General features: G+C 40.1%; 2 protein-coding genes across 5 annotated transcripts in view; both read left to right on the forward strand.

The window, feature by feature from the left end:
* Positions 1-25,861, forward strand: part of LOC125004702 — a 94,003-nt gene that overhangs the window by 676 nt on the left and 67,466 nt on the right. For 3 of the 4 annotated variants that reach the window (XM_047579555.1, XM_047579572.1, XM_047579564.1), the window contains exon 1: positions 25,007-25,309. Coding sequence is in view for 1 of the 4 variants with exons in the window: in XM_047579546.1 (XP_047435502.1) it covers positions 424-507; positions 671-754; positions 1,431-1,514; positions 1,661-1,744; positions 1,897-1,980; positions 2,656-2,739; positions 2,886-2,969; positions 3,116-3,199; positions 3,352-3,435; positions 4,112-4,195; positions 4,342-4,425; positions 4,572-4,655; positions 4,808-4,891 (1,092 nt within the window). In the remaining 3 variants the exon portion in view is untranslated. Of the gene's footprint in view, positions 1-423; positions 508-670; positions 755-1,430; positions 1,515-1,660; positions 1,745-1,896; positions 1,981-2,655; positions 2,740-2,885; positions 2,970-3,115; positions 3,200-3,351; positions 3,436-4,111; positions 4,196-4,341; positions 4,426-4,571; positions 4,656-4,807; positions 4,892-25,006; positions 25,310-25,861 lie in introns of those variants that run through there. The other variant, XM_047579546.1, reaches the window with a different exon arrangement.
* On the forward strand, positions 12,124-22,351 carry LOC125004737 (NLR family CARD domain-containing protein 3-like). The gene is made up of 5 exons (XM_047579604.1): positions 12,124-14,629; positions 16,486-16,662; positions 16,903-17,079; positions 18,978-19,024; positions 19,429-22,351. The coding sequence occupies exons 1-5, from the start codon at positions 12,792-12,794 to the stop codon at positions 19,956-19,958; spliced, it is 2,769 nt and encodes a 922-aa protein (XP_047435560.1). The 5' UTR covers positions 12,124-12,791; the 3' UTR covers positions 19,959-22,351.

Here is a 25,861-nt window from a genome sequence, read left to right on the forward strand (position 1 = left end):
GAACTATGAATGAATATAACAAGTGTAAATTATGTGAAATTATCCATTCATAATGTTGAACATTTAACCTGACTTGACTTAGAGAAATGGCTGACTGTAAACTGGATGTTAATCTACCTGTTAATCTACTTTGCTGTCTTTCACAACTTGCATGACACATAAGCATTGCATGACACCAGCATTTTGCTGCTGTGTACTTAGTACCAGTATTGAAGGTTTTGCATGTGTAATGGTTTATGACCATGACATAGTCTTTATAGGTGTAATACTTGTCACAAAGGTAAAACCAAATTAAGGATTTCTGTGTAATGGTTTATGACCATCACATAGTCTTTATAGGTGTAATACTTGTCACGAAGGTAAAACCTTTTTAAGGATTTCTGTTGTACCCTTTTTCATTTGGCTTTTGGATAAACTCTATAGACCACCTTCACCTGCACCCAGTGGTGTTTCTATGAGAAGTGACTGGTCCAAGGATGAACCAGGAAACTTCAGGAACGAACCAAGGTAAGAAGCTGCCGTAACAGTTTGAAAGTGTTTGAAAGTGTTTGAAACTGACAAATTCCAGAGAAAACACAATCGCAATGACCGTTCCCTCTTGAAATACCAAAAATATAATTAAAGTTTTCCTTTGCATGTTGCCAATTGGGTCCTTGGTTAAACTCTGTAGACCACCTTCACCTGCACCCAGTGGTGTTTCTATGAGAAGTAACTGGTCCAAGGATGAACCAGGAAACTTCAGGAACGAACCAAGGTAGGACACTGTGGTAACAGTGTGTTTGGATGAACCAGTTTTAGAACTTGAGGGTTAATGACAAATGCTTAGATCAGACTATCAGAATGTCATACATTTCTGAATTGAAATGGCAGACATATAGCAGGTATATACACTCACCGGCCACTTTATTAGGTACACTTTGCTAGTAAAAGGTAGGACCCCCTTTGCCTTCAGATTCTTCGTGGCATTCTTCCAACAAGGTGTTGGAAACATTCCTCAGAGATTTTGATGCATATTGACATGATAGCATCACGTTGGTACAAGGTAGGATGGATCCATGCTTTAATGTTGTTTATGCCAAATTCTGACCCTGCCATCGAATGTTGCCGCTGAAATCAAGATTCGTCAGACCAGGGATCGTTTTTCCAATCTTCTGTTGACCAATTCTGGCCAGCCTGTGCCAGCTGTAGTCTCAGTTTGCTGTTCTTAGCTGACAGGAGTGGCCCCCGGTTCTTTCTTCCTTTTCAGTTTCCCTAGGGGAGGTTCACTATCCAACACTTTGAAAACTCCTGGTTTAGTCAATGAGAGTTAACATGTTCTTTATAAGGTTAATGCTTGTGACTTGAGCTGTACCAATTCCCTCTTGAAATGCAAAACATATAATTAAGGATTTGTGCCCTTTTTCATTTGGCTGTTTGGATAAACTCTATAGACCACCTTCACCTGCACCCAGTGGTGTTTCTATGAGAAGTGACTGGTCCAAGGATGAACCAGGAAACTTCAGAAACGAACCAAGGTAAGAAACTGCGGTAACAGTGTGTTTGAAAGTGACAAATTCAGAGAAAACACAACCGCAATGACCATTCCCTCTTGAAATACCAAAAATATAATTAAAGTTTTCCTTTGCATGTTGCTGATTGAGTCTTTGGTTAAACTCTGTAGACCACCTTCACCTGCACCCAGTGGTGTTTCTATGAGAAGTGACTGGTCCAAGGATGAACCAGGAAACTTCAGGAACGAACCAAGGTAAGAAACTGCCGTAACAGTTTGAAAGTGTTTGAAAGTGACAAATTCAGAGAAAACACAACCGCAATGACCATTCCCTCTTGAAATACCAAAAATATAATTAAAGTTTTCCTTTGCATGTTCCCGATTGGGTCCTTGGTTAAACTCTGTAGACCACCTTCACCTGCACCCAGTGGTGTTTCTATGAGAAGTGACTGGTCCAAGGATGAACCAGGAAACTTCAGGAACGAACCAAGGTAGGACACTGTGGTAACAGTGTGTTTGGATGAACCAGTTTTAGAACTTGAGGGTTAATGACAAATGCTTAGATCAGACTATCAGAATGTCATACATTTCTGAATTGAAATGGCAGACATATAGCAGGTATATACACTCACCGGCCACTTTATTAGGTACACTTTGCTAGTAAAAGGTAGGACCCCCTTTGCCTTCAGATTCTTCGTGGCATTCTTCCAACAAGGTGTTGGAAACATTCCTCAGAGATTTTGATGCATATTGACATGATAGCATCACGTTGGTACAAGGTAGGATGGATCCATGCTTTAATGTTGTTTATGCCAAATTCTGACCCTGCCATCGAATGTTGCCGCTGAAATCAAGATTCGTCAGACCAGGGATCGTTTTTCCAATCTTCTGTTGACCAATTCTGGCCAGCCTGTGCCAGCTGTAGTCTCAGTTTGCTGTTCTTAGCTGACAGGAGTGGCCCCGGTTCTTTCTTCCTTTTCAGTTTCCCTAGGGGAGGTTCACTATCCAACACTTTGAAAACTCCTGGTTTAGTCAATGAGAGTTAACATGTTCTTTATAAGGTTAATGCTTGTGACTTGAGCTGTACCAATTCCCTCTTGAAATGCAAAACATATAATTAAGGATTTGTGCCCTTTTTCATTTGGCTGTTTGGATAAACTCTATAGACCACCTTCACCTGCACCCAGTGGTGTTTCTATGAGAAGTGACTGGTCCAAGGATGAACCAGGAAACTTCAGAAACGAACCAAGGTAAGAAACTGCGGTAACAGTGTGTTTGAAAGTGACAAATTCAGAGAAAACACAACCGCAATGACCATTCCCTCTTGAAATACCAAAAATATAATTAAAGTTTTCCTTTGCATGTTGCTGATTGAGTCTTTGGTTAAACTCTGTAGACCACCTTCACCTGCACCCAGTGGTGTTTCTATGAGAAGTGACTGGTCCAAGGATGAACCAGGAAACTTCAGGAACGAACCAAGGTAAGAAACTGCGGTAACAGTGTGTTTGAAAGTGACAAATTCAGAGAAAACACAACCGCAATGACCATTCCCTCTTGAAATACCAAAAATATAATTAAAGTTTTCCTTTGCATGTTGCTGATTGAGTCTTTGGTTAAACTCTGTAGACCACCTTCACCTGCACCCAGTGGTGTTTCTATGAGAAGTGACTGGTCCAAGGATGAACCAGGAAACTTCAGGAACGAACCAAGGTAAGAAACTGCCGTAACAGTTTGAAAGTGTTTGAAAGTGACAAATTCAGAGAAAACACAACCGCAATGACCATTCCCTCTTGAAATACCAAAAATATAATTAAAGTTTTCCTTTGCATGTTCCCGATTGGGTCCTTGGTTAAACTCTGTAGACCACCTTCACCTGCACCCAGTGGTGTTTCTATGAGAAGTGACTGGTCCAAGGATGAACCAGGAAACTTCAGGAACGAACCAAGGTAGGACACTGTGGTAACAGTGTGTTTGGATGAACCAGTTTTAGAACTTGAGGGTTAATGACAAATGCTTAGATCAGACTATCAGAATGTCATACATTTCTGAATTGAAATGGCAGACATATAGCAGGTATATACACTCACCGGCCACTTTATTAGGTACACTTTGCTAGTAAAAGGTAGGACCCCCTTTGCCTTCAGATTCTTCGTGGCATTCTTCCAACAAGGTGTTGGAAACATTCCTCAGAGATTTTGATGCATATTGACATGATAGCATCACGTTGGTACAAGGTAGGATGGATCCATGCTTTAATGTTGTTTATGCCAAATTCTGACCCTGCCATCGAATGTTGCCGCTGAAATCAAGATTCGTCAGACCAGGGATCGTTTTTCCAATCTTCTGTTGACCAATTCTGGCCAGCCTGTGCCAGCTGTAGTCTCAGTTTGCTGTTCTTAGCTGACAGGAGTGGCCCCCGGTTCTTTCTTCCTTTTCAGTTTCCCTAGGGGAGGTTCACTATCCAACACTTTGAAAACTCCTGGTTTAGTCAATGAGAGTTAACATGTTCTTTATAAGGTTAATGCTTGTGACTTGAGCTGTACCAATTCCCTCTTGAAATGCAAAACATATAATTAAGGATTTGTGCCCTTTTTCATTTGGCTGTTTGGATAAACTCTATAGACCACCTTCACCTGCACCCAGTGGTGTTTCTATGAGAAGTGACTGGTCCAAGGATGAACCAGGAAACTTCAGAAACGAACCAAGGTAAGAAACTGCGGTAACAGTGTGTTTGAAAGTGACAAATTCAGAGAAAACACAACCGCAATGACCATTCCCTCTTGAAATACCAAAAATATAATTAAAGTTTTCCTTTGCATGTTGCTGATTGAGTCTTTGGTTAAACTCTGTAGACCACCTTCACCTGCACCCAGTGGTGTTTCTATGAGAAGTGACTGGTCCAAGGATGAACCAGGAAACTTCAGGAACGAACCAAGGTAAGAAACTGCGGTAACAGTGTGTTTGAAAGTGACAAATTCAGAGAAAACACAACCGCAATGACCATTCCCTCTTGAAATACCAAAAATATAATTAAAGTTTTCCTTTGCATGTTGCTGATTGAGTCTTTGGTTAAACTCTGTAGACCACCTTCACCTGCACCCAGTGGTGTTTCTATGAGAAGTGACTGGTCCAAGGATGAACCAGGAAACTTCAGGAACGAACCAAGGTAAGAAACTGCCGTAACAGTTTGAAAGTGTTTGAAAGTGACAAATTCAGAGAAAACACAACCGCAATGACCATTCCCTCTTGAAATACCAAAAATATAATTAAAGTTTTCCTTTGCATGTTCCCGATTGGGTCCTTGGTTAAACTCTGTAGACCACCTTCACCTGCACCCAGTGGTGTTTCTATGAGAAGTGACTGGTCCAAGGATGAACCAGGAAACTTCAGGAACGAACCAAGGTAGGACACTGTGGTAACAGTGTGTTTGGATGAACCAGTTTTAGAACTTGAGGGTTAATGACAAATGCTTAGATCAGACTATCAGAATGTCATACATTTCTGAATTGAAATGGCAGACATATAGCAGGTATATACACTCACCGGCCACTTTATTAGGTACACTTTGCTAGTAAAAGGATGGACCCCCGTGCCTTCAGATTTCATGGCATTCTTCCAACAAGGTGTTGGAAACATTCCTCAGGGATTTTGATGCATATTGACATGATAGCATCACGTTGGTACAAGGTAGGATGGATCCATGCTTTAATGTTGTTTATGCCAAATTCTGACCCTGCCATCCGAATGTTGCCGCTGAAATCAAGATTCGTCAGACCAGGGAACGTTTTTCCAATCTTCTGTTGACCAATTCTGGTCAGCCTGTGCCAGCTGTAGTCTCAGTTTGCTGTTCTTAGCTGACAGGAGTGGCACCCTTTTTTTTTGAAAGAGACAAATTCAGAGAAAACAGAATTGCAATGACTATGTGAAAAGTATTGACGTGAATAAGTTCCCTCTTGAAAAAGTACCAAAAATATAATAAGGAGTTCCGGTGTCAGGGAAGAGTGAAGACGCACACTGTTGCCCTCCTCACCTGTTTCGGGAATTGCTTACTTAAGTCATCAAATTATCTGAACCACACACACAGAACTTTGTGTGTGTAGAACTTTGTTGTAAGACTTGACAAACAGCAGGAATTCATGACGAGCGAAAGACCCAACACAAGAGCAACCTAGTCGAGCGAGGCTGCAGCTAACGTTAGCTATAGTTACTCCGCTATAGCTATAGCTATAGCTACAGAAGCTGGGGCTAGCACGAGCTCTCAACTCACCCGGAGAGATTTTAAGGGGCTGCTCAACCATATGAAAGACGAGATTCTGTCAGAGCTTCCTTGCACGGTTGCCACAAGAGCTGGAAGTCTGTGAAGGTTCTCAGTCATCCAGTTCATGGTGCATTTGACAAACAACCTAAGGTTACCACTGCACCGGCCCAGTTTATTATCCCTGTCAGACTGCCGATGACGTAGACAGATCCCTTCCCCTCTCACTCTTTCTTGTTTGTGTATTAGGAAAAAAGGAAAAAGAGAGGTTTCTCCTTTTTTGTGTGTGTGTTTGTGTGATCCGTTTTACCAGAGACACATTCTGCAACATTCTGCAAGTTCTCAGCAAAGTAAATATCTATCCTTTATTGCTAAATTTCTAGTATTACTTTCTCCGTTTCACTTCCAAGAGCCTGGAAGAGTCTTAGAGTCTGGTGAGGAGTGCCAAGATGCATGTGTTAGGCTCAATGCACCTTAGAAGCAGTTGTTGGATAAGTACTGCACTTAGTTTGGGTAAGTGCCATGGTGTGGTGGGGGTCATATCCTCTGGATTGTGTTTTTTTTTTCCTTTTCTTTTTGCGTTTTCTTGTTTTGCACTACTTAAAGTTTCTCACCATAATGATACTGCCAGGTAGGAAGGAGGTGTTGAGTTGAGGACCCAGATGCAGGACTACAGATGAGGCCGGGTTTCAAACACAAAAGGTATTTAATAATTAACAAAAAGCGCTACGCGAAGCAGGAAAATCCAAAATCCAAAATTAAAAGAAATCATCAACTTGGCATGGGAACATGTAACAAGATGTGGAGACATGGAACATGGCATGGGGACATTAACGATGCAACCAGAAACAAAGGGAAGGGCAGGGCTATGTGTACACAAGAGGACTCAGGGGAGACAAGGTACAGGTGAGACACATGAGGGCAATCAACCAGGTGAAATCAATTAACAATTAAGGGACACACAAGGAAGCACAAGACAGTAAATCCAGAACTTAACAAAATAAAACAGGAAACACAAAACATGACATGGACAGACATGTCAAAACCAAGGAAGCACGACAGCCAGGAAACTAGGAAACTTGACAAAATACGACAGGAAACTTCAAAACATGACTCACAAAATAAAAGACAGATACAGACCATGACAGATACCAGCTATACTCACCTGTATCGTTATCTTATTGAACTGAATGACTGGGGTTAATAATAGAAATCTCAATTTGATCTCTTGGAATGTAAAGGGCTTAAACCACCCAGTTAAAAGGAACAGAGTACTGGCTCACCTCTCTCAGCTGCATGTGGACATAGGGTTTCTACAAGAAACACACTTTCACAACGCTGATGTTAATAGAATTCGTAGAGGCTGGGTTGGGGAAGTTTTTCACTCAAGATTTAACTCTAAGGCCAGAGGCACTGCTATACTCATTCACAAAGACATCTCATTCGGTCACTGTTAATCCTTGTTGTCCTTAATAAATATGTAATTTCTAGCAAACATATACACTCTTATCTGGGACGATGAGGGTTTTATGAAATCCTCATCGTCCTCATCCTTTATGAAAGCCAATCCACAGCTCTTCACACGGGCTGGCAGCCAACCTTCCACCTTTTACCTGCAGGACTACAGCAGAGAGAGCAAAAGAGAGACATACACAAATCTATACACATAACATTTTGCTAGACACTCTCTATTCCCTTTATAGATCGCATCACATATGACAGTATTGTCATCTCCGATCATGCCCCACTCTCTGTCGAATTATCTTTCCCGGAACAACCACCTGCATGCAGAACATGGCCCTTGAACTCTCTTTTACTCTCAGGCTCTAAATTTGCAAAAATTTGTGAGCACTCAGATAAAGTTCTGTATTGAAACAAATGCTACGCCAGATATCTCTCATGGTACTCTTCGTGAGTCCTTAAAAGCCTTCCTGCGTGGCCAGATATTTAGTTTCACTTCCTACAGTAAAACAGAAAACATCTCTAAATTACTAAGTGACAATATAGCCCTGTTAGATGTACAGTACACAACCTCACCTACTCCTGAACTCTGTCAGAAGAGGATTCATCTTCAAACTGAGTTTGATCTAGCCTCAACCGCCAAGGCTGAGCACCTGCTTCTAAGGGCCATATATACTGTGTATGAATTTGGGGATAAAGCGGGCAGACTTTTGGCTCAACAAGCTCAACAGTCATACATACATACAAATACAAAACACTTCAGGTTCCACGGTCACTGACCACAAACAAATCAATGACACGTTTGCTGAGTACTATGGTAAATTATATACTTCAGAGTCTTTTTTTTATCAGGAACTGAGTCTACCTAGGCTAAACAATACTTGGAGATCTACTCTCGACAATCCACTGATGGTTGAGGAAGTTCGGGAAGCCATTAACTGCATGTGTTTTCTGGGAAAACACCTGGGCCCGATGGGTTCCCAGTGGAACTTTTCAAAAGACTCTCTAGCTAGCTATCTCTGTTACTTTTGTTCAATGAAGCCCTCTTCCACGGCCAGCTGCCACAAACATTGAGGCAAGCCTCAATATGCTTAATTCCCAAAAAAACCCTATCAAACAGGATTTGTTTAAGAACAACACTCCTTCTCGAACACCTGTAGGCTCCTTGATATATTGTACACCCAGTCAGAGTCTTATTCTCCTGAAACTATTGTAGCCTTAGATGCAGAAAAGCCTTTTGATCAGGCGGAATGGGGCTTCCTTTTCCATACCCTATCAAGATTTGGCTTTGGACCCACTTTTATTTCCTGGGTCAAATTACTTTACAGTGGTCCCTTAGCCTCAGTTCAAACAAATGCAAAGTCCCTTCCGTCCATCCTATCTATGCTGGAACAGTTCGGGAAACTCTCCAGTTACAAGGGCAATATGCAAAAAAGTGAGGTGGGTGTTTGGTTACTCTATAGACCACCTTCACCTGCACCCAGTGGTGTTTCTATGAGAAGTGATTGGTCCAAAAATGTGAAAAGCATTGACGTGGATACGTTACCTCTTGAACTAAATATGGGGTCCATATTTAGGAAACATGGTATTCCTTTTCATTGCTTTGCTGATGATGTGCAGGTGTACTTGCCATTAAAGGTCCCTTCTCTGGAATCTCTTCATGCTGTGTCCAGTTGTATGAGGGAAATTAAAACATGGATGGATAAATTTTCTAAAACGAAATGAAAGTAAAACTGGTTGTTCTGTTGGTCACCCTGACCTGGTTGGGGTCCTTGCCAGCTCCCTTGGCCCACTAGCACCTTTCATAGGATTCCAGGCAAAGAGTCTTCGTGTAATTATTGATGGGGCACTTAAATAGGACAAGCAGGTAAGCTCAGTGGTGAAGGCTAGCTTTCTTCAGTCAAACCCCACCTGAAAATGACAGACCTAGAAAGAGTTATCCATGCCTTTATTAGATCACGACTAGACTATGCCTTGTACTTGTACGTCGGCATTGGTCGACTCAAAGCTCAACCGTCTCCAGCTTGTCCAGAACACAACTCTCTCCTAACTGGGACAAAGAAACGAGTACATATAACACCAGTTAATTTTCTCTTCATTGGCTCCCAGTTAGGTACAGGATTGATTTTAAGATTCTTTTATTTGTTTCTAAAGCTCTGAATGGGCTGGCCCCAGAATACCTTTCTGACCTTTTGAGCGTGCATCATCCATCCAGAGCGCCTAGGTCAGCTGACCAGATGGTCCTGGATGCTCCTCATTCCCTCCTTAAAACTAGAGGGGATTGAGCTTTTGCAGTGGTGGATCCCACACTGTGGAACGCTTTGCCTCTGTTTCACAACCATGAACAATCATAACAATTCTCAAAAGCACTACTGGTAGACCTGTTTGGTTTACACCATTCCCACCTCATGCACAAACTGTGAAGATGCAGATTTGATCTTCAGTAGTTTTGTAGGCACAATTTGAGAATTTCTGGAGCATTCCTGAATAATTGACACTTCCCTTTATTCTAAGGTAAAATGTAACATTGCTCTCAGGCAAGTAAGCCAGAACAAACAAAAGCCGGAGAGAACAAAATAACCAAAAATTATATTCACACACACAAATCAATTAACTACTATTAATTTGTGGTAAAGAGGAATGATATATGCTCTAGGACAGGCATGTCAAACATACGGCCCGCGGGCCGGACCCGGCCCGTTGGGTCATTTAATCCGGCCCGGCATAAATTTCTGAGTATGTCAAAAAAAGAAGCGAGTCTCTAGCTCATTTCTATTAAAAGTTGTAATTTTTTTTAAATAAATACAAACTAAATGCTCTCTCCGGCCGCTAGAGGGCAGTAAATGTGTAAAAGCGCTCACGTCAAGCATGCGGCACTGACACGAGTTAGTCACACGAAATAAACATTCGCAACGTGATGTGTCCAAGTAAAAATAAACCGGCAGTCTTGCTTCACCATTCACCACTACTAAACAAGTTATCGGTCAACACACCCTTCCAAAATGGCACTGTCAAAAAAAAGAAGAGTGGACACGGAGTGCAGAGTTTTCCAGGAGAAATGGACCGAGAAGTATTTATTCACAGAAGTGAATGCAAAACCAGTGTGCTTGGTATGTAATCAGCAAGTTGCAGTGTTCAAAGAGTTTAATATTCGGCGCCACTCATCATAAAGACAAGTATGTCATATTAAAGACAATTAATATTGTGCAGTATAGGGTTAGTAGTAGGCCCAGCCTAGTAGTTTGATCTGATGTAATCTAATCCTATTGCCCATGCACTGCTATAACTTTTTTATTTATTTATTTTATTTTATTTTGTATTTCTTTTTTCATTTATTTCAAAGCAGTATGAAAATTAAGGCGAAAATATTTTTTTTATAGCTCCCACTTGAGTTTGTTTAGTGTGGTGAGTTGGTTCAGGTGTAAAACTGCATTCACTCAACTGTTAAAATAAACCAGTTGTTAACACATTCACGGCCAAACATGAAAAATCATTTTTTTCCCATTGTTTTTGAATAAATGTGTTGTGCTTAGAAAAGATCTCTTGTCATCCGTGATTATAATATGTAGGGTAGGCTACAAATGTAGGCTGAATGATAAAGCATAGTACTGAAAAACAAGGCTAAATATTTGGAGTTGACATTCTTTTGCTGATCCGGCCCACCTGAGAACAGAAAGTCTGGATCCGGCCCCAGAGCCAAACTGAGTTTAACATGCCTGCTCTAGGATCACTAATAGGGTTTGCAGGAAACTGACTGACCTGACTTCCACAATTAGAATGTCATCATGTTTTGGCAATATGTAATAAACGAGAACTTGCTGCTGCATCACATCTGTGTCACAAATGTTCTTTTCAGTCCCAGGCAGGATAAGAGACCAGTAACATCTGAACCCATAAGGTGTGGACCAACTACAAGGGACGAATCTGAGAAAGTCGATTGCAACTTCGAACAAGGTTTAGACTTAGTTGATATTTTCTTGTTAGTTCTTACATGATTGCACGTTACTGATGTTTGGTGGTGGTCGGACAGGTGGATTGGCAGCCATGTTTCCGTCAGTCTGCCACAGTGTGACTGTGTGAGTGGATGAATAATGTATTCAGTGTGAAGTGTCTTTAGGTATTTAGAAAAGCACTTTATATAATCCGTGCATTATTATTGTAAAGAAAAACTTTTGGCACTGTTACATACACACTGAAAACAACTTCATTGTATCTTTCTTCAATTCATTTTCATGATTTCTGTTGTTCTCTCTCAATTTAGAAAATTCTATCACCTGGCAACAGTTTGGGAAGAAGAGAATCTTGGACCTGTACGAGAAAGAACTGAGTCAGGGGAAGAATTATTCAGAACTCTATGAGGTGGTGAATAACAACCAACTTGGACAAAAGCAAACATACAATGATATATTTCAGTCAAAGGACAAGACTGTGAGAACAGTACTAACAAAGGGAGTGGCTGGTGTTGGTAAAACATTTTACTCAAGGATGTTCATGGTTGAATGGGCAAAAGGAAGGTCCAACCAGAACATAGACTTGATAGTCCCACTCCACTTCAGAAAGCTGAATGAAAGAAGAGACACAAGTATGGAAGAGCTGCTTAAACATTTAGCATTTTTAAATGATGCCCAAGTGAAAGAAATTTGCAACCATGAGTGTAAATTAGCTTTTGTCCTTGATGGGTTAGAAGAATGTAAACTTCCTTTTGACTTTGAAAACAACAAAAAACTGACAGATACACAAGAAGCAGCCTCGATGGACAGGTTGTTAACAAACCTCATCAAGGGGGATTTGCTTCCCAACGCTCATCTCTGGATCATCTCTCAACCTTCAGGAGTTAGAAAGATTCCTCCAGAGCATATTAAGAAGGTTACAGAATGTCGAGGTAAGAAACAGCAAATCATGGACACAAATGTGTGAGTCTTAAAAATAATCACTTTCATGATATTTATATTTAATTCAGGCTCTGTCTATTCTGTTCTACTCTTAAAAAAAGATTTATTTATTGCCAATACACAAAGTACATTTGACACATTTTTTATAACATACAACTTAGAATAACAAATAAAGAAAGAAAAAAAAAACACAAAAAGACACAAAAAAACAGTGGCTTAACTCCTAGAGGTTAAACACCCAGACCCACCTTCCCCCACCATGGAAGGGTACAATCCACAACACTCAGTCCTTATTTGAGGAAACTCCCGACCTTCAGCTGCTAAAAAGCTGCCTGATGCTTGTGTTAACAGGAGGACAGAAATACGAGGTAAGATTATAAGTGTAGACAAAGCTACTATGAAATGAGAACCTCTCAATAAATGTTTTCTTTGGGAAGTTTCTAATGACATATAATCTGACTGAGCAGTGTCACAATGTATTTAGGTCATGTCGTCATATTTTCATCAATAGGTCAAAAGCTCAAAACCAAACTGGCCTTTTCTAGGGGAGACTCTAAACATTGAGTCAAAGGAGCTATCTAGTTAATATATGGATGGATCATAATGCGTCTAATAATCCCCATCTCTAATCGTGGTTAAATCAGTTTGCAGTCAGATGCACAGTCAGATGTACAAATGCATATGACCCGTGTATATGGTTGTTTTTGATCATTTGATTACCATTTTTCTTACAGAGAAGCCTGATGTTGCAAGGCAAAGGAAACTCAAGTCTCAACTGAAGAAACAATTCACCTGTGTGTCTGAAGGGATTGATAGACAGAGAACCTCTGCCCTTCTGAATGACATTTATACAGATCTCTACATCATAGAGGGAGAGAGAGGAGAAATCCACAAACAGCATGAGTCCAGACAGGTCCAAGAGGCAAAGTTCAAACCAATGAGAGAAGAAAGACCCATTAAATATCACGATATCTTCAAACCTGCATCTGAAAATAATCCCATTAGGACTGTCTTGACGATTGGAATGGCAGGCATTGGAAAAACCTTTGCATCAACGAAGTACATGCTCGACTGGGCCGAGGGTACCGCAGTTGAAAACATTCATTTCACATTTCCACTTCCTTTCCGGGAGCTGAATTTGAGAAAAGAAACAGAACATAGTTTTGAGGAACTTCTTCATCAGTTCTTCCCAGCTATGGAAAATTCAGAGATAAATGACTTTGACAAATATCAAATCCTGTTTGTTCTGGATGGCCTTGATGAATGTCGCCTTGATCTCAAGTTCAATGAAAGTAACAAGTGGACAGATGTGAAGAAGCCAACCTCAGTGGGTGTTCTACTGACAAACCTGATCCAAGGAAAACTGCTTCCTAAAGCTCAAATCTGGATCACCTCCCGGCCTGCAGCCTCCAACAATATTCCTGCTGATAAAGTTGACCGAGTTACAGAGGTACGAGGATTCAATGATGAGCAAAAGGAAGAGTATTTCAGGAAGAGATTCAGTGATAAGGACCTGGCTGAAAAAATCCTCTCACATGTGAAGAAATCAAGGAGTCTGTACATCATGTGTCACATCCCAGTTTTCTGTTGGATCACTTCAAAAGTCCTGGAGGATTTTGTGAACCAAAACAAAGAAGAGGGGATGCCCAAGACTCTGACTGACATGTACATACACTTTCTGTTGCTGCAGTGCAGACAGGCTAATGTGAAGTATAGTGAAGAGGGAGCAGATCAAACTTCTGAGACAGGTCCATGCTGGAATGCAAGAAACAAAGAGACAACCTTATCTTTAGGGAAACTAGCTTATAAGGAGCTAAAGAAAGGAAACTTTGTCTTCACTGAAGACGACCTGACAAAATATCACATTAACATCACAAATGCTGCCGTCTTCTCTGGGTTACTCACTCAGATCAAGAGAGAACGCCGTGGGCTGTACCAAAAGAAACTGTTTTGCTTTGTTCACTTGAGCATTCAAGAGTTTCTGGCTGCATTCTATGCCTTTCACACATTCAACAACATGGGTGAAAATGTGCTCACCAAACTCACTTCAGTGGTTTCAGATGTGTCTGCATCAGACTTCTACAAGAAAGCAGTGGACAAGGCTCTAGATAGCAAAAATGGAGACTGGGATCTGTTTCTGCGCTTTCTGCTTGGACTCTCAGTGGACACTAACCAGACACTGCTGCAAGAGCTGCTGAAAAAGACAGAAAATTACAAGAAGACCTACAAGGAAACAGTTGAGTACATCAAAAAGAAGATCAATGAAGACAACAGTGACCCAGATAAAAACCTCAATCTGTTTCACTGTTTGAATGAGCTCCATGAACACTCCCTTGTTGACGAAGTTAAAAAATACATGCAGTCAGAAACAGTGGCTTTTGACAGCTTCTCTGCCTCACAGTGGTCAGCTCTGACTTTCGTGCTGTTGACATCAGACGCATGGCTGGATGTGTTTGATCTTAAGAAGTATGTGAAATCAGAGAAGGTTCTTCTGGGACTGTTGCCATTGGTCAAAGTCTCCAAAACTGCTTTGTAAGTACTCTTATTCTACTTCTTGTCTTTTGGAAAAGCCTTTACTGCAGCAGTCTTCATGTCTTCAGTTGTTTTTGGTGGGTCCTTTAGTTTTCTCTTCAGCAAGTGAAATGCAGCTCAGTCTGGTGGATATCAGTTGATTGATTCGGTCGCCTAACGATTATTAAACATGAAACACTGTTTTGTGTCGACCTGGCCTCCAGCTTCACTTTCATCAATGGTGTCTGAAGACAAATTATAGAAATGTTTGTATCTGTGAACCTCCTCAGTTAACCTTGCCCCAATGTGTTCTGTCTTTATTGATCCAAAACAACCAAGTCGAAAATTGTGGAGATTGAGAAACGATCGGAAATACTAAAGTGGAAACACTCTATTACCAATTGGACCAATCACAGCTCTTGTGTTGACAGAGTTCTTCTCTGTCAACTTAACGCAGAAGTCTAAACCATCTAGTCCTCTGTCCATAGGAAGATTGAAGGTATAAATGACAGATTGGATCGCAGGCATTGAAAAGAGTCATGACTTAGTTTCCTTCTATCGGTCAAATAACTTTCCTATGTGTGCGTGAAGAATACTCAATTGAGATATGAAACTTAATCAACGCAATCAATCAAAAAAAAGGTTTACTGTTACTAGTACAAGTACCAGCGAAATTAGCCATCAACCCATCCATACATATACAAAACATACATACACTTTGACAAAATGGGGGGTAGACAGGACAGGAAGACAGGGATGGAAAAGAGAGATGCAGAGTGACGTGAGGAAAGGGGAGGAGAAAGAAAAAAACAACTACTATACTATGCTTCTGTGAAGAGTACAGTGTGGGAACATGAAAAAAAACTCAGCAACATAAGCACACAATAAGTACACTTTAAAAACATGAAAATCTCAGGACTTGCATCAGGGAAGGGGGAGAGGGGTATGTGAGTGTGGTAGGGGTAGAGGTAAAACCAAGTGCAAACAAGCAGCCATCCGTTCCTGCAGCCACCAGGCGCTGGTCGTGGACCCGCTTGTCACACTGGGGGGGTGAAAGCCGCAAAGGCGGATGGAGGTACGGGGGGTGATTGCATATCTGTCCATATGTGTGTGTCTGTGTAGGCCTGGAGAGTCGCTTCCGCCTGGCATCACAATCTTTCTGCCTCGGTGCAGAGACAACCTTGATCAGGTCCCAGACAGAGTCAACAATCAGCAGGTGTCCAAGGGAGTCGGGGCAGGAATGCAAGAGGGAGTTGTTGTTCTAGCAGCGGCCTTGGCTGAGGCCAGTGCTGTTAGGGTGCCGAAAACAAATAAGATTGCGATTGTTTGGTCTTGGGGCAAGTAGAGGAATTCTTTTGCCCGACTACTCTGTTTGTCCATTCTGGTCTCCGAATCGATCCATTCTCCTTTGCAAAGCCAAAATCTTCTCCATGATGTCACCCATATTGCGTTTAAGATTCAAGTTCAAGTTATGAATCGCCACAGTCTGAGTGCCAACAGCTCTGCCCACCACTTTAATCATGTCGGGAAGCTTTGTGGGGCTTTTGACAACTGTCTCCGTTCTTTGATTTCCTCAATAAACTAATCCAATCAGCAAAAGACCTGACATCATGGTTCCGAATAGGAATCTTCAATGTTCTCCATGGAAAGAGACGCCAGACATATGACCCGCCACCTCTCCCACGTGTCCATCGTGTAGCCAGCTGCAAACGTTCTGGCAGGGCAGTCCGGCTCCCCCGAACCCAGGCTTCTTGTCGAAAAAATTGTGTCAATTGTGTTCAGAAACCAGTTTATCAATTCCATTATTTTGTAGTTTCGAGAGCAGTGTGGAGAGTCTCTCAAATGTATAGCGATTTTCATTCCAGATATTTTCACAGGTTGAGTTTGTGTGAGCTAACTGAAGAATCCTGCAGTGGTCTGACATCTTCAGTCTTCAACTCTCCGTCCTCCAATCTCACAGAGCTGGACCTGAGTCATAACGACCTGCTTGATTCAGGTGTGGAGCAACTTGCAAATGGACTTAAGAGTCTCCACTGTAAATTGGAGATTCTCAAGTAAGTGTACTTTGCTTTTGCTATACATTGGAGGCATGCTTGATTTTTAACCACATGTTTGCTTTATTTATATTGTTTAGAAACTACATAATGATTTTGTATTAATTCTGTGTCAAATTAAGTCATGTCTCATGGTTTTTGAAACTATAAAAGCTGAATCTCAATATTACAGTTGAATAATCTTTACTTTTTATGTGGTAATTTTAAGAAGAACACATTTTTTGTGTGTCTTATCTGCAGGTTGCCAGGTTGTCAGGTGACAGATAAAGGCTGCTCTTTCCTGGCCACAGCTCTCAAGTCCAACAAAGCCTCCCACCTTAAACACCTGGATCTGAATTACAATCATCCCGGAGAAAATGGGAAGAAGAAGCTCTCTGATATCGCTGAGGATCCAAATATGAAGCTAGAGACAGTGTGGTATGTTGCGATTACAAGATGTGCTTTTACACATTTCTACATTTATATTGAGCAGGTTTACTGAAACTCTCTCTACTCATGAGGCAAAATCACAAACCACTGTTGATTAAAATAATCAAGTGGGATTCAACTCAAAGATTGATGGTAACCAGCTATGAAGTTCATTATAAGTCAAGCAGTTTCATCTCTCTTACATCTGTCCATCTATTTTATCTGCTTATCTTGATATGGGCTCTCAATAAGGATGGTAGCAAAAGGCGAAGTACACAGTAAAATCAGCATACCCAAATTAACACTGTAAGAGTTGATCTTAACACTTTTAAAGTGTCTATATGGGTCCACACCTCAGAGTGTTAATGTGTTGGTACCTTTACACTAAGTTAGTGTAAATTTGACTCTTCTTGTAGTTAAATTTAACACTGCCTTACACCAACCAGTGTTTTTTTTAACACTTTCATGTAGTGTTAGCAATTAACTCTCTGAGAGGACTATTTCTTAACTACACAAGTATTACCCCCATAACACTTAAAAGGTTAATTCTTATATAATCCTACAAAAAATACTAGGAAAATAAACTTTACTAAAATAAAAAGGAAGTCATGTTTGGCAGTTCAAAAACATTTATTTTCAAACTTGCACCACAAGTATTAGGGGCGTTAACACTTGAGGTGTTAAATACAGACTCAGAGTTTAGAGTAAGAAGTTCGGAGTTAATATTTAAACATTTACACCTAGAGGTTTGATTTAGTGACACTTAACTCTACTAGTGTATGTCTCGTTTAACACCAAGAATTCAACTCTTCTCAATTTGCTGTGTAGTAGCTAGTAGGTGTTTCCAGGCCAGATGAGATATCCAGTCCTGTTCTTTGGGTCTGGGTCTACCTTCTGGTCTCCTCCCTGCTTGCTATGCCTGGTAAACCTCCAGCTAGCCACCCAGGGGGCATCTGAACCACCACAACTGTCCCCTTTTGACACAAAGGAGCATCGGCTCTACTGCAATTTTCCTTCAGTGTCCAACCTCTGCACCCTATCTGTAAGGCTGAGCTCATCCACACGAAGAAACTTTATTTCAGCTGCTTATATCCGTGCTGACATTCTTTTGGTCACTACCCAAAGTTCATGACCGTAGGTTGGGTAGATCAATCATGATGACTGTTCAATACAGCACCCGCATTACTGCGGCCATCTCACTGATCTCTCTAACCTCTCCTTTTTTAACCCTCTACCTGACAACTGTGATTTGCTGGTGTCTTCTTCAAGAATTCGTTGTTAATGATAACTGTACATCACTAATTACAATGTCTGTTAGTGCACCACAGCTTTACTGTAGAATGTAGATCCAGACCCTAGACTGTTCCCTATACCGTAGCCTGAACAGGACCTTACTGGAAATGTAACTCACTATCATAGACACCAACAACTGTCATGGATCCAGGTCTCTCAGTGGCCAGACATGCACAGAAAATTCACCCCCTTTTAGCCTCCTAACCCCTTCTATTTAGATGTTTTATGACCTTTCTACATTGCAGTGATTTCAGCAACAGTAACTGTTGTTCAACATTTACTAGGTCCAACTACACTCAAACCCAAACAACACAGATGACCAGCCAAAACTACAATTTTAGAGGCATAATTCCAGAGCAATGCAGACAAATCAGTGCACAAGTACAAATGTTTTGCGATTACATAGGCCACTCATATAGGCTAGAGACTCTGCATAAATCAGTTGCAGAAGCAAAAATCAAGCTTTACTGGTAAGTTTAGAATATCGGTGAAAAATCAGCCCCTCAGTTGTACCACCTCCTCCTCTGCTATTGACAGTAAATAATCAGATAGTCGAATATCAATGTTATACTCAATATTAAATATGCATCTTTATTTTTTATTTTTTTTTACAGTTTCGACCATGATGGAGCACATCGTTTAAAACCAGGACTGAAGAAGTGTAAGTCTTTATGTGGAAGACATTTCATTTTGATATGAGGGTCAAACTTGAGTAGAATAGAACAGAATAGAATGTCCTTTATTGTTGTTATACAGTGTATAACGAGATTAGAGAGCTTCTCCTTATAGGTGCACCAGTACACGCACAAAGTCAACAAAATCAACAAAAGTCAACAAAATACAAAATAGTGTAAAACGTACAATTTTAAAATAAATAAATAAATAAAAATGCTAAAATATGATATACTTGGTAAATAATATGATAATGTCACTTTTATTATTAGTTACATATAGTTTTGGACATTTTTCTCTAAAACAGGTAAAACATTCTAATCACAATTGCAAATTTACAGATAAATTCTGAATAAATACTAAATAGTATTTTGTTTTGTTTTGTTTTTTCAGATTGTGCAGATCTGAAACTTGATGAAAGCACAGCAGGCAAAAGGCTTGTTCTGTCTGAAGGGAACACAAAAGTAAAAACTAAAGAAAAGGTGGAGGGGTACAAAGTTGAACGATGTGAAAACAGCGACAGGTTTAAGAGGACACAGGTGTTTTGTGATAAGGGCTTCAAACGGTGTTGCTACTGGGAGGTGGAATGGAAAGGGAAGGTCGGTATTGCCGTGGCATATCAGAGAGTGGGTAGAGGAATGGACCGTAATGGAGGCCTAGGATGCAATGACATGTCCTGGAGTCTGATTTGCTCCAAGACTGAATACACTGCTATACATGGGAACACATCAAAAGATATTAAAGGACCCTGTTGCCAAAAAATAGCAGTGTTCCTGGACTGGGAAGGTGGAACTCTGAGTTATTATAGAGTCTTACCAGGAGAGTTCAGTCTCATTCACACCTTCCATGAAAAATTCACAGATGAACTGTTCCCATGCTTCTGGTTTAAGAAGGGCTCTGTGACCTTATGTGACATGAACTGAACTCCTCTGTGATGCAAACAAGTTGAATGTACTGTAGTGATCTCTACAATACACAGAGACACACTGCACTGACATTTTGATATATTAACAAAAATCTTATCTGTATCTTGAAGTGTAGCAAGTGTAGCAACCATAGACTGACGTATTTAAAAGATGGGCAAACCCTGTGCGACATCATCCATTAGCTTCTGAACAGGAGATTTGAACATCGACATGGTGGCTGCCATACTGGTTTTGAGAGACTCTTTTGGATAATCTAAATATGGCCATGGGAGAAGCATTGGTGGGGACTGGGGTTTACAGAATGACGTCTGACTCTTAAACACACTCACTCAACACCACCAGCAAGCCATGGCCACCAAACTAGGCAAAGCATAGCCGTATGTACATAGACAGCGTGTTGACTGCTATCGGTCATTGGAGCGATGTGCCTACAGGGCGGCCATCTTGGTACAGTGCTGCTTGCTCCTGGATGCATAAAGTTTACAGAGGAATGATGTTTCTACACAATTAAAGTCATCATAAATGGTTTAATTGTCAAGCTATTTTGATTGGGTTTGTTCGTGACAGACAGACACTGTTTTGGGGAAACTTCAAAGATGTGAGAAAAGCAGCCAGCCATAAAGAATTGTCTACAACAAAAAATAATTCCATCATTAATTATATAACAGGTCGTTGCTAGGGACACTGCCTGTTTCACCGTTGTGACGCTCTATTTCAACAACCTACTCACTCTATATTATCCCTTACTTACATCTTACCTGTGAATTAGTGTGAATAGCCTCAGAACACTTGTCTCCACAAATGACTGACTAACGAACCATACAACATGTCTGGCAGGATGTGTACTCCAAATGTGAGGAGTTTGCAGCTCAGGTCAGCTTTTAGTCAATCTCAATCTTGTTTTATTACAGCTGAACATATGCTTTTTTTGTGAGGAAACACTGAATAGTTTTTGTCCTGGTTGATGCTAAGGTGTTGGTGGAAGTTATTTTCTCAGTTACAACCAGCAACCTGCCTTTTAGGTTGGATTCCTACGCCATTTTTTAAATCCTTTTGGGACTTTTTAGCTGAGGATGTTTTAAATATTTTAAATTATTCTCTTAGATTGGAGTTCCCAAGTGCTTTTAAGACAGCCTTGCTCAGTCCTCTTCTGCTGAGGAATAATTTAGACAGTTGAACGCTGAAGAATACAGGCCAGTGTCCAATCCAGTTGAAAGATTTGATGGAAACGCACAGTTTCTACGAAACTTTTCAACCAGGTTTTCAGACATATCACAGCACTGAGACTGCCCTCAGCAGGTTTTAAATTATATTTGAATGGACATGGACAAGGGGAAACTCTAGTTCTACCTAATTTAAGTACAGCAATTGACACAGTTGACCACAATTGTCTTTGCAGGTGTTTTGTGATAAGGGCTTCAAAGGGTTCTGCTACTGGGAGGTGGAATGGAAAGGGACAGTCAGTATTGCCATGGCATAACAGGGAGTGGGTATTTGAGGCCTAGGATACAATGACATGTCCTTGAGTCTGATGGTCTCAAGGGCCCAATACACTGCCAGATATGGTAACACATCAAAAGATATTAAAGGACCCTGTTACCAAAAAATAGCAGTGTTCCTGGACTGGGAAGGTGGAACTCTGAGTTATTACAGTGTCTCATCAGGAGAATTGAGTCTCATTCACACCTTCCGTGCAAAATTGTACTATCCCTTTGACTATCTGTTCCCAAGTTTCTGGATTAAGGAGGGCTCTGTGACCTTATATGACATAGACTGAAGTCTTCAGTGATCCATCAACTTCATGCTGTTTGTGTCACTGAACAAAAAGAATAGCAAGACAAAGTTGCATTTCATTTTTTTTTTTTTTTGCTAGCATCGGTCAGATCCATCCATATAGATACCAACGATGGTATCGACGCGTCGGCGACGCAATGGTAACACAACGAATGTTTGTAAGCATATGAAAAATAATGGATAAGAAAATGCAGAGCTACAGAAAAGGAGAGAGGAGGAGATTTATTGTATTGTGCTTACTAAACATACATGCTATTTGAAATGCAAAAAATAATTTGATTTAATTTTTGTATAGTTGTTGTGAAGAGATAAATATACAAAGTGATGTTTTGATGTATTTGAACAAAATCTTTTATTGTGATAATTAAGTATTTTCTGTGTACTTATAAACGTTGCCCAAATTCAGTAGTTAATATTTTGCATACATACATAAATGTGCGATTTTTCTGTTATTTACTTATTTATAAGATTCAATTATTTTGAAACTACAATCTGGGCACCGTTGAAACAAATAGTTGTGAGCAGTATTTTTGAATGTGTCATGGAGAGAACGTCTGTACTACTGCCATAATAAATTGCTGCATATTTCAAATGTACCTGTATGTATCTACTATTGGTATAACGATTCATCCACTACATCGATGAATCGATTTATTTTCCTACGATCCAACTACATCGATCTATGCTCGGCAAGTTGGCCTTTCGGACCATAGACGTTCCGGACGACATACATCGATCTAATATCGATTTAAAAGGTAATCAATCTAAGCACGCTTAGAGTATTTACTTGAGAAACACTGTAAAACTGGACAAACAAAAATTACAAATTAGTTTTATATAACGAAAGCACCGTTATACAAATATAACTAACATCAATGTCAAAAGTAATGTATATGCTAATGCTAACATTCCCCTTCACGTCTCCTCGCCTCCCGCCTTATCTCACCAGTGACACAGTGACATGAACAAAAAGAGAACATGGATGATTTAACGTGCAGCGTCGGTCACCACCATCCTGTGATATTGTCAACAGACCAGCATGAACGTCAGCGCTCAAAAAAGGAGATAATAAACATAAACGGACATTTGGTGTTAAACTTCTGGGTCATAACAACCTCGTTCTAAACAGATAAACCAGCGCCGTCCAGCGGATCGAGACACCTGAGGAAGTTTAAAAAGTGACTGTAACCGGGAGATTAAGAACACCAAAGAGTAGATACTGAGCAAGATGATTATCTTGAATGTAGAGGAAACACTGAGTAGGTATTTATTTGAGTCACAATGGTTTAATTTTTGATTAAAAGGTTACTGAATCAATCTCAAGCTACTGCATTGTTTCGGATTGTATCTTCTAAATGAACTAAAATCGTCCTTGAATCGTATCGGCAACCATGAATAAATCGAATCAAATCGTTAAAATGAATCGTTACACCTAATTTCCCTTCGGGGATGAATAAAGTAATCTATCTATCTATCTATCTATCTATCTATCTATCTATCTATCTATCTATCTATCTATCTATCTATCTATCTATCTATCTATCTATTTACATCCATAGTATCTACTGGTATATAGTAAACGATTAAGACAAACAGACTAATGTCTGAAATATGAAAACTGCAGATGTTAATGTAATTTACATGAATTACTTTTATTGATTAGTTTTGTATATTCATGTTAAAATATGCAGCTGAAATAAATAATAGTGATAATGATAATGTCTTTGTTAATGAAGTTCAGTTTACTTCTTCTACAATACCCACCATGTAGACCATTTCACACCTGGCATTATATATGACTTAGATGGTTCAATCACAAGTGGACAGCTTTAAGTAAATCTTTTCACCCATGGAATTAGACTGAGCATTAAAACACATCTCCACATGTGTCTCCAGACAGCTTTTCACATCTTATCTGAGTTTAGTGCTCTATATGCAAATAAACAACGACATCATCCTAGATGCAGTAGAATATTTTAGCAGCTACTGCCTCTAATGGATCTCTACCGCTCACATGTTTAATGATCTATGTTAAGTTATTATTTGCTGATCTCATCCCTGTCATTAGTTATTTTAGAAACCTGCACAAAAGTCAGATTATAATTGAAACCCTGGAAGCTTCAACAGGCACAGTAATCACTGGTAATTAAGACATAAGACATTGTTTATTTATCCAACTATGGGGTACTACCTTAATTAACATAAGGTATTCCTGTTTAAATGTATTTAGTCAGTTATTTATTTATTCATGCATTCAGTTTTTTTTCCAACTCCAAATTTCTTAAATATTTCTGCTGAAAACACCTGCATAAAATTAATAAAACCTAGCCATTTAGGAGGCCTGATATGAGCATATCCATGGTTATAGCTACTGTTTTTGCGACAAATAACAAAACAGTGGGAGAACAGGTATTGTCCTACAATGACGTATGACACTGACATTGTTAGGCCTAATTTACCCCCAAATAATTTGGTGTTGTTTTTTTGTTTTTTTTGTTTTTTTTTTAAATAAACTAGTTAAAACAAATTCAATATAAAGAGAGCAGAATATGAGTTTCACTAAATAATGATCACTTAAATGTGATCATAAATCTTCACTTCATAGTGTCAGGTAGAGGAGCCCCTTCACTGCGTCATCATCCAATCCATTCCACTTGTTCATATACAGAGCGCCACCATCACTGAAATAAAATACCAGTCCACGTTTTCCCTGCGACCTTGCTTGCGGTTCGGTGTGTGAAGCACACAGAGCCGTTGTGACACATCCTGTGCATCTGCTGTAGTCTAAGCCTCCCTGTCCTTAAAACCTAGTGACGCCCCTGATGTATGACTAAAACACAAAATCTATTCTGAGTTAAACGGGAAACACACTCATACAAACTTTAAAAGTTTCTATCACTTTACTGAAGCTGTTACAGTTTCTACAACAGGTGTCCTCATCTCTGCTGAGGCTCTGCTGCCGTATCTGTGCCTACATCTAATACTGCGGAATGAAAGAAGGCGAAATAAGGAAACATAGGTCAACAGACTGTAACCAGCGTCATGAGGGGAATTAAATATGTCTACAATATCCCTGCTTCCACAGAGAGACGCTAAATTAGAGTGGGCTGTAACAGTGAATGGGTAACTTTACTCAGCCAATACATTGCAGAGGGATGGCTGCTGTAACCGGAAGTGAAAGTGAAAGAAGCACTGCAGCATCGCCTTACGTGGACACGCAGGTCGCAAAGTTGCTGGTAAGTTCCGTTAAATGAGCACATGCCGTGTCTGAATCTTGTTGCAAATGTTAGGTTCATTTTTGCCCTTATAGACCCTCACAGAGCTGGGTTTTATCTCCGTTATTTTTTATTTTATTTTTATTATTGTTTTTACATTTAGACAATGACGCGGTGACAAGTTACGCTGTGGTATTCTGCATTTAAATACTTTGACTTGGAGAAAGCGACGAAAGTTTGTCAGAGTTTGCGGGGCCGCTTCCTGTGCACACTGCAGGCATCACTGCCAGGAACTAACGCGCCATTTGATTTGAACGCAAAATCGTCTCCTACATCGCGGTAAGTAGCTGCTTTTCATTTTCCAGAAAACGTATGAATGTATGGTTTCTTGCTTGTGTTCGCCGTTGATACACTTGCCGCAAATTAACATGCAATATTAATGGTGCAAATAACAGCATGTTACAACTGTAGTTTAGGTTTAAAGCAAAGTGTCAACATACGATTATGTAAGGCAACATGTAATGTAGATTAGGATATGAAGTAGTTAAAATATCTTAACCTTAATCAGTTGTAGTAAAATGCAACATATATCAATGAAGCAGTAATGAAGTTTTCCTATGACGCAATTTGCTGTAGGTAGAAATTTATAAATAAGTTATTTTGATACTATGTAGAGACTTTCTAGAATTTGACAGGTATGGTTTAAGTAGAGTAAGAGCAGCAGACTAATGTTTGTTTCAGACTGGAAGTCTTGTTTCCCAGGCTCTGTCTGTCAGATACTATTGGTGCAGCATTGGGAGGCGTAGGCCATGCATGAATCCAAGACGGTTCATGACTGCGGACATGCAGCAGAGTGGGTATAGACAAATATCCACCTGTTTACTGCCAGAG

This window comes from Mugil cephalus, chromosome 1 (assembly GCF_022458985.1).
Source record: "Mugil cephalus isolate CIBA_MC_2020 chromosome 1, CIBA_Mcephalus_1.1, whole genome shotgun sequence".
Classification (NCBI taxonomy): domain Eukaryota; kingdom Metazoa; phylum Chordata; class Actinopteri; order Mugiliformes; family Mugilidae; genus Mugil; species Mugil cephalus.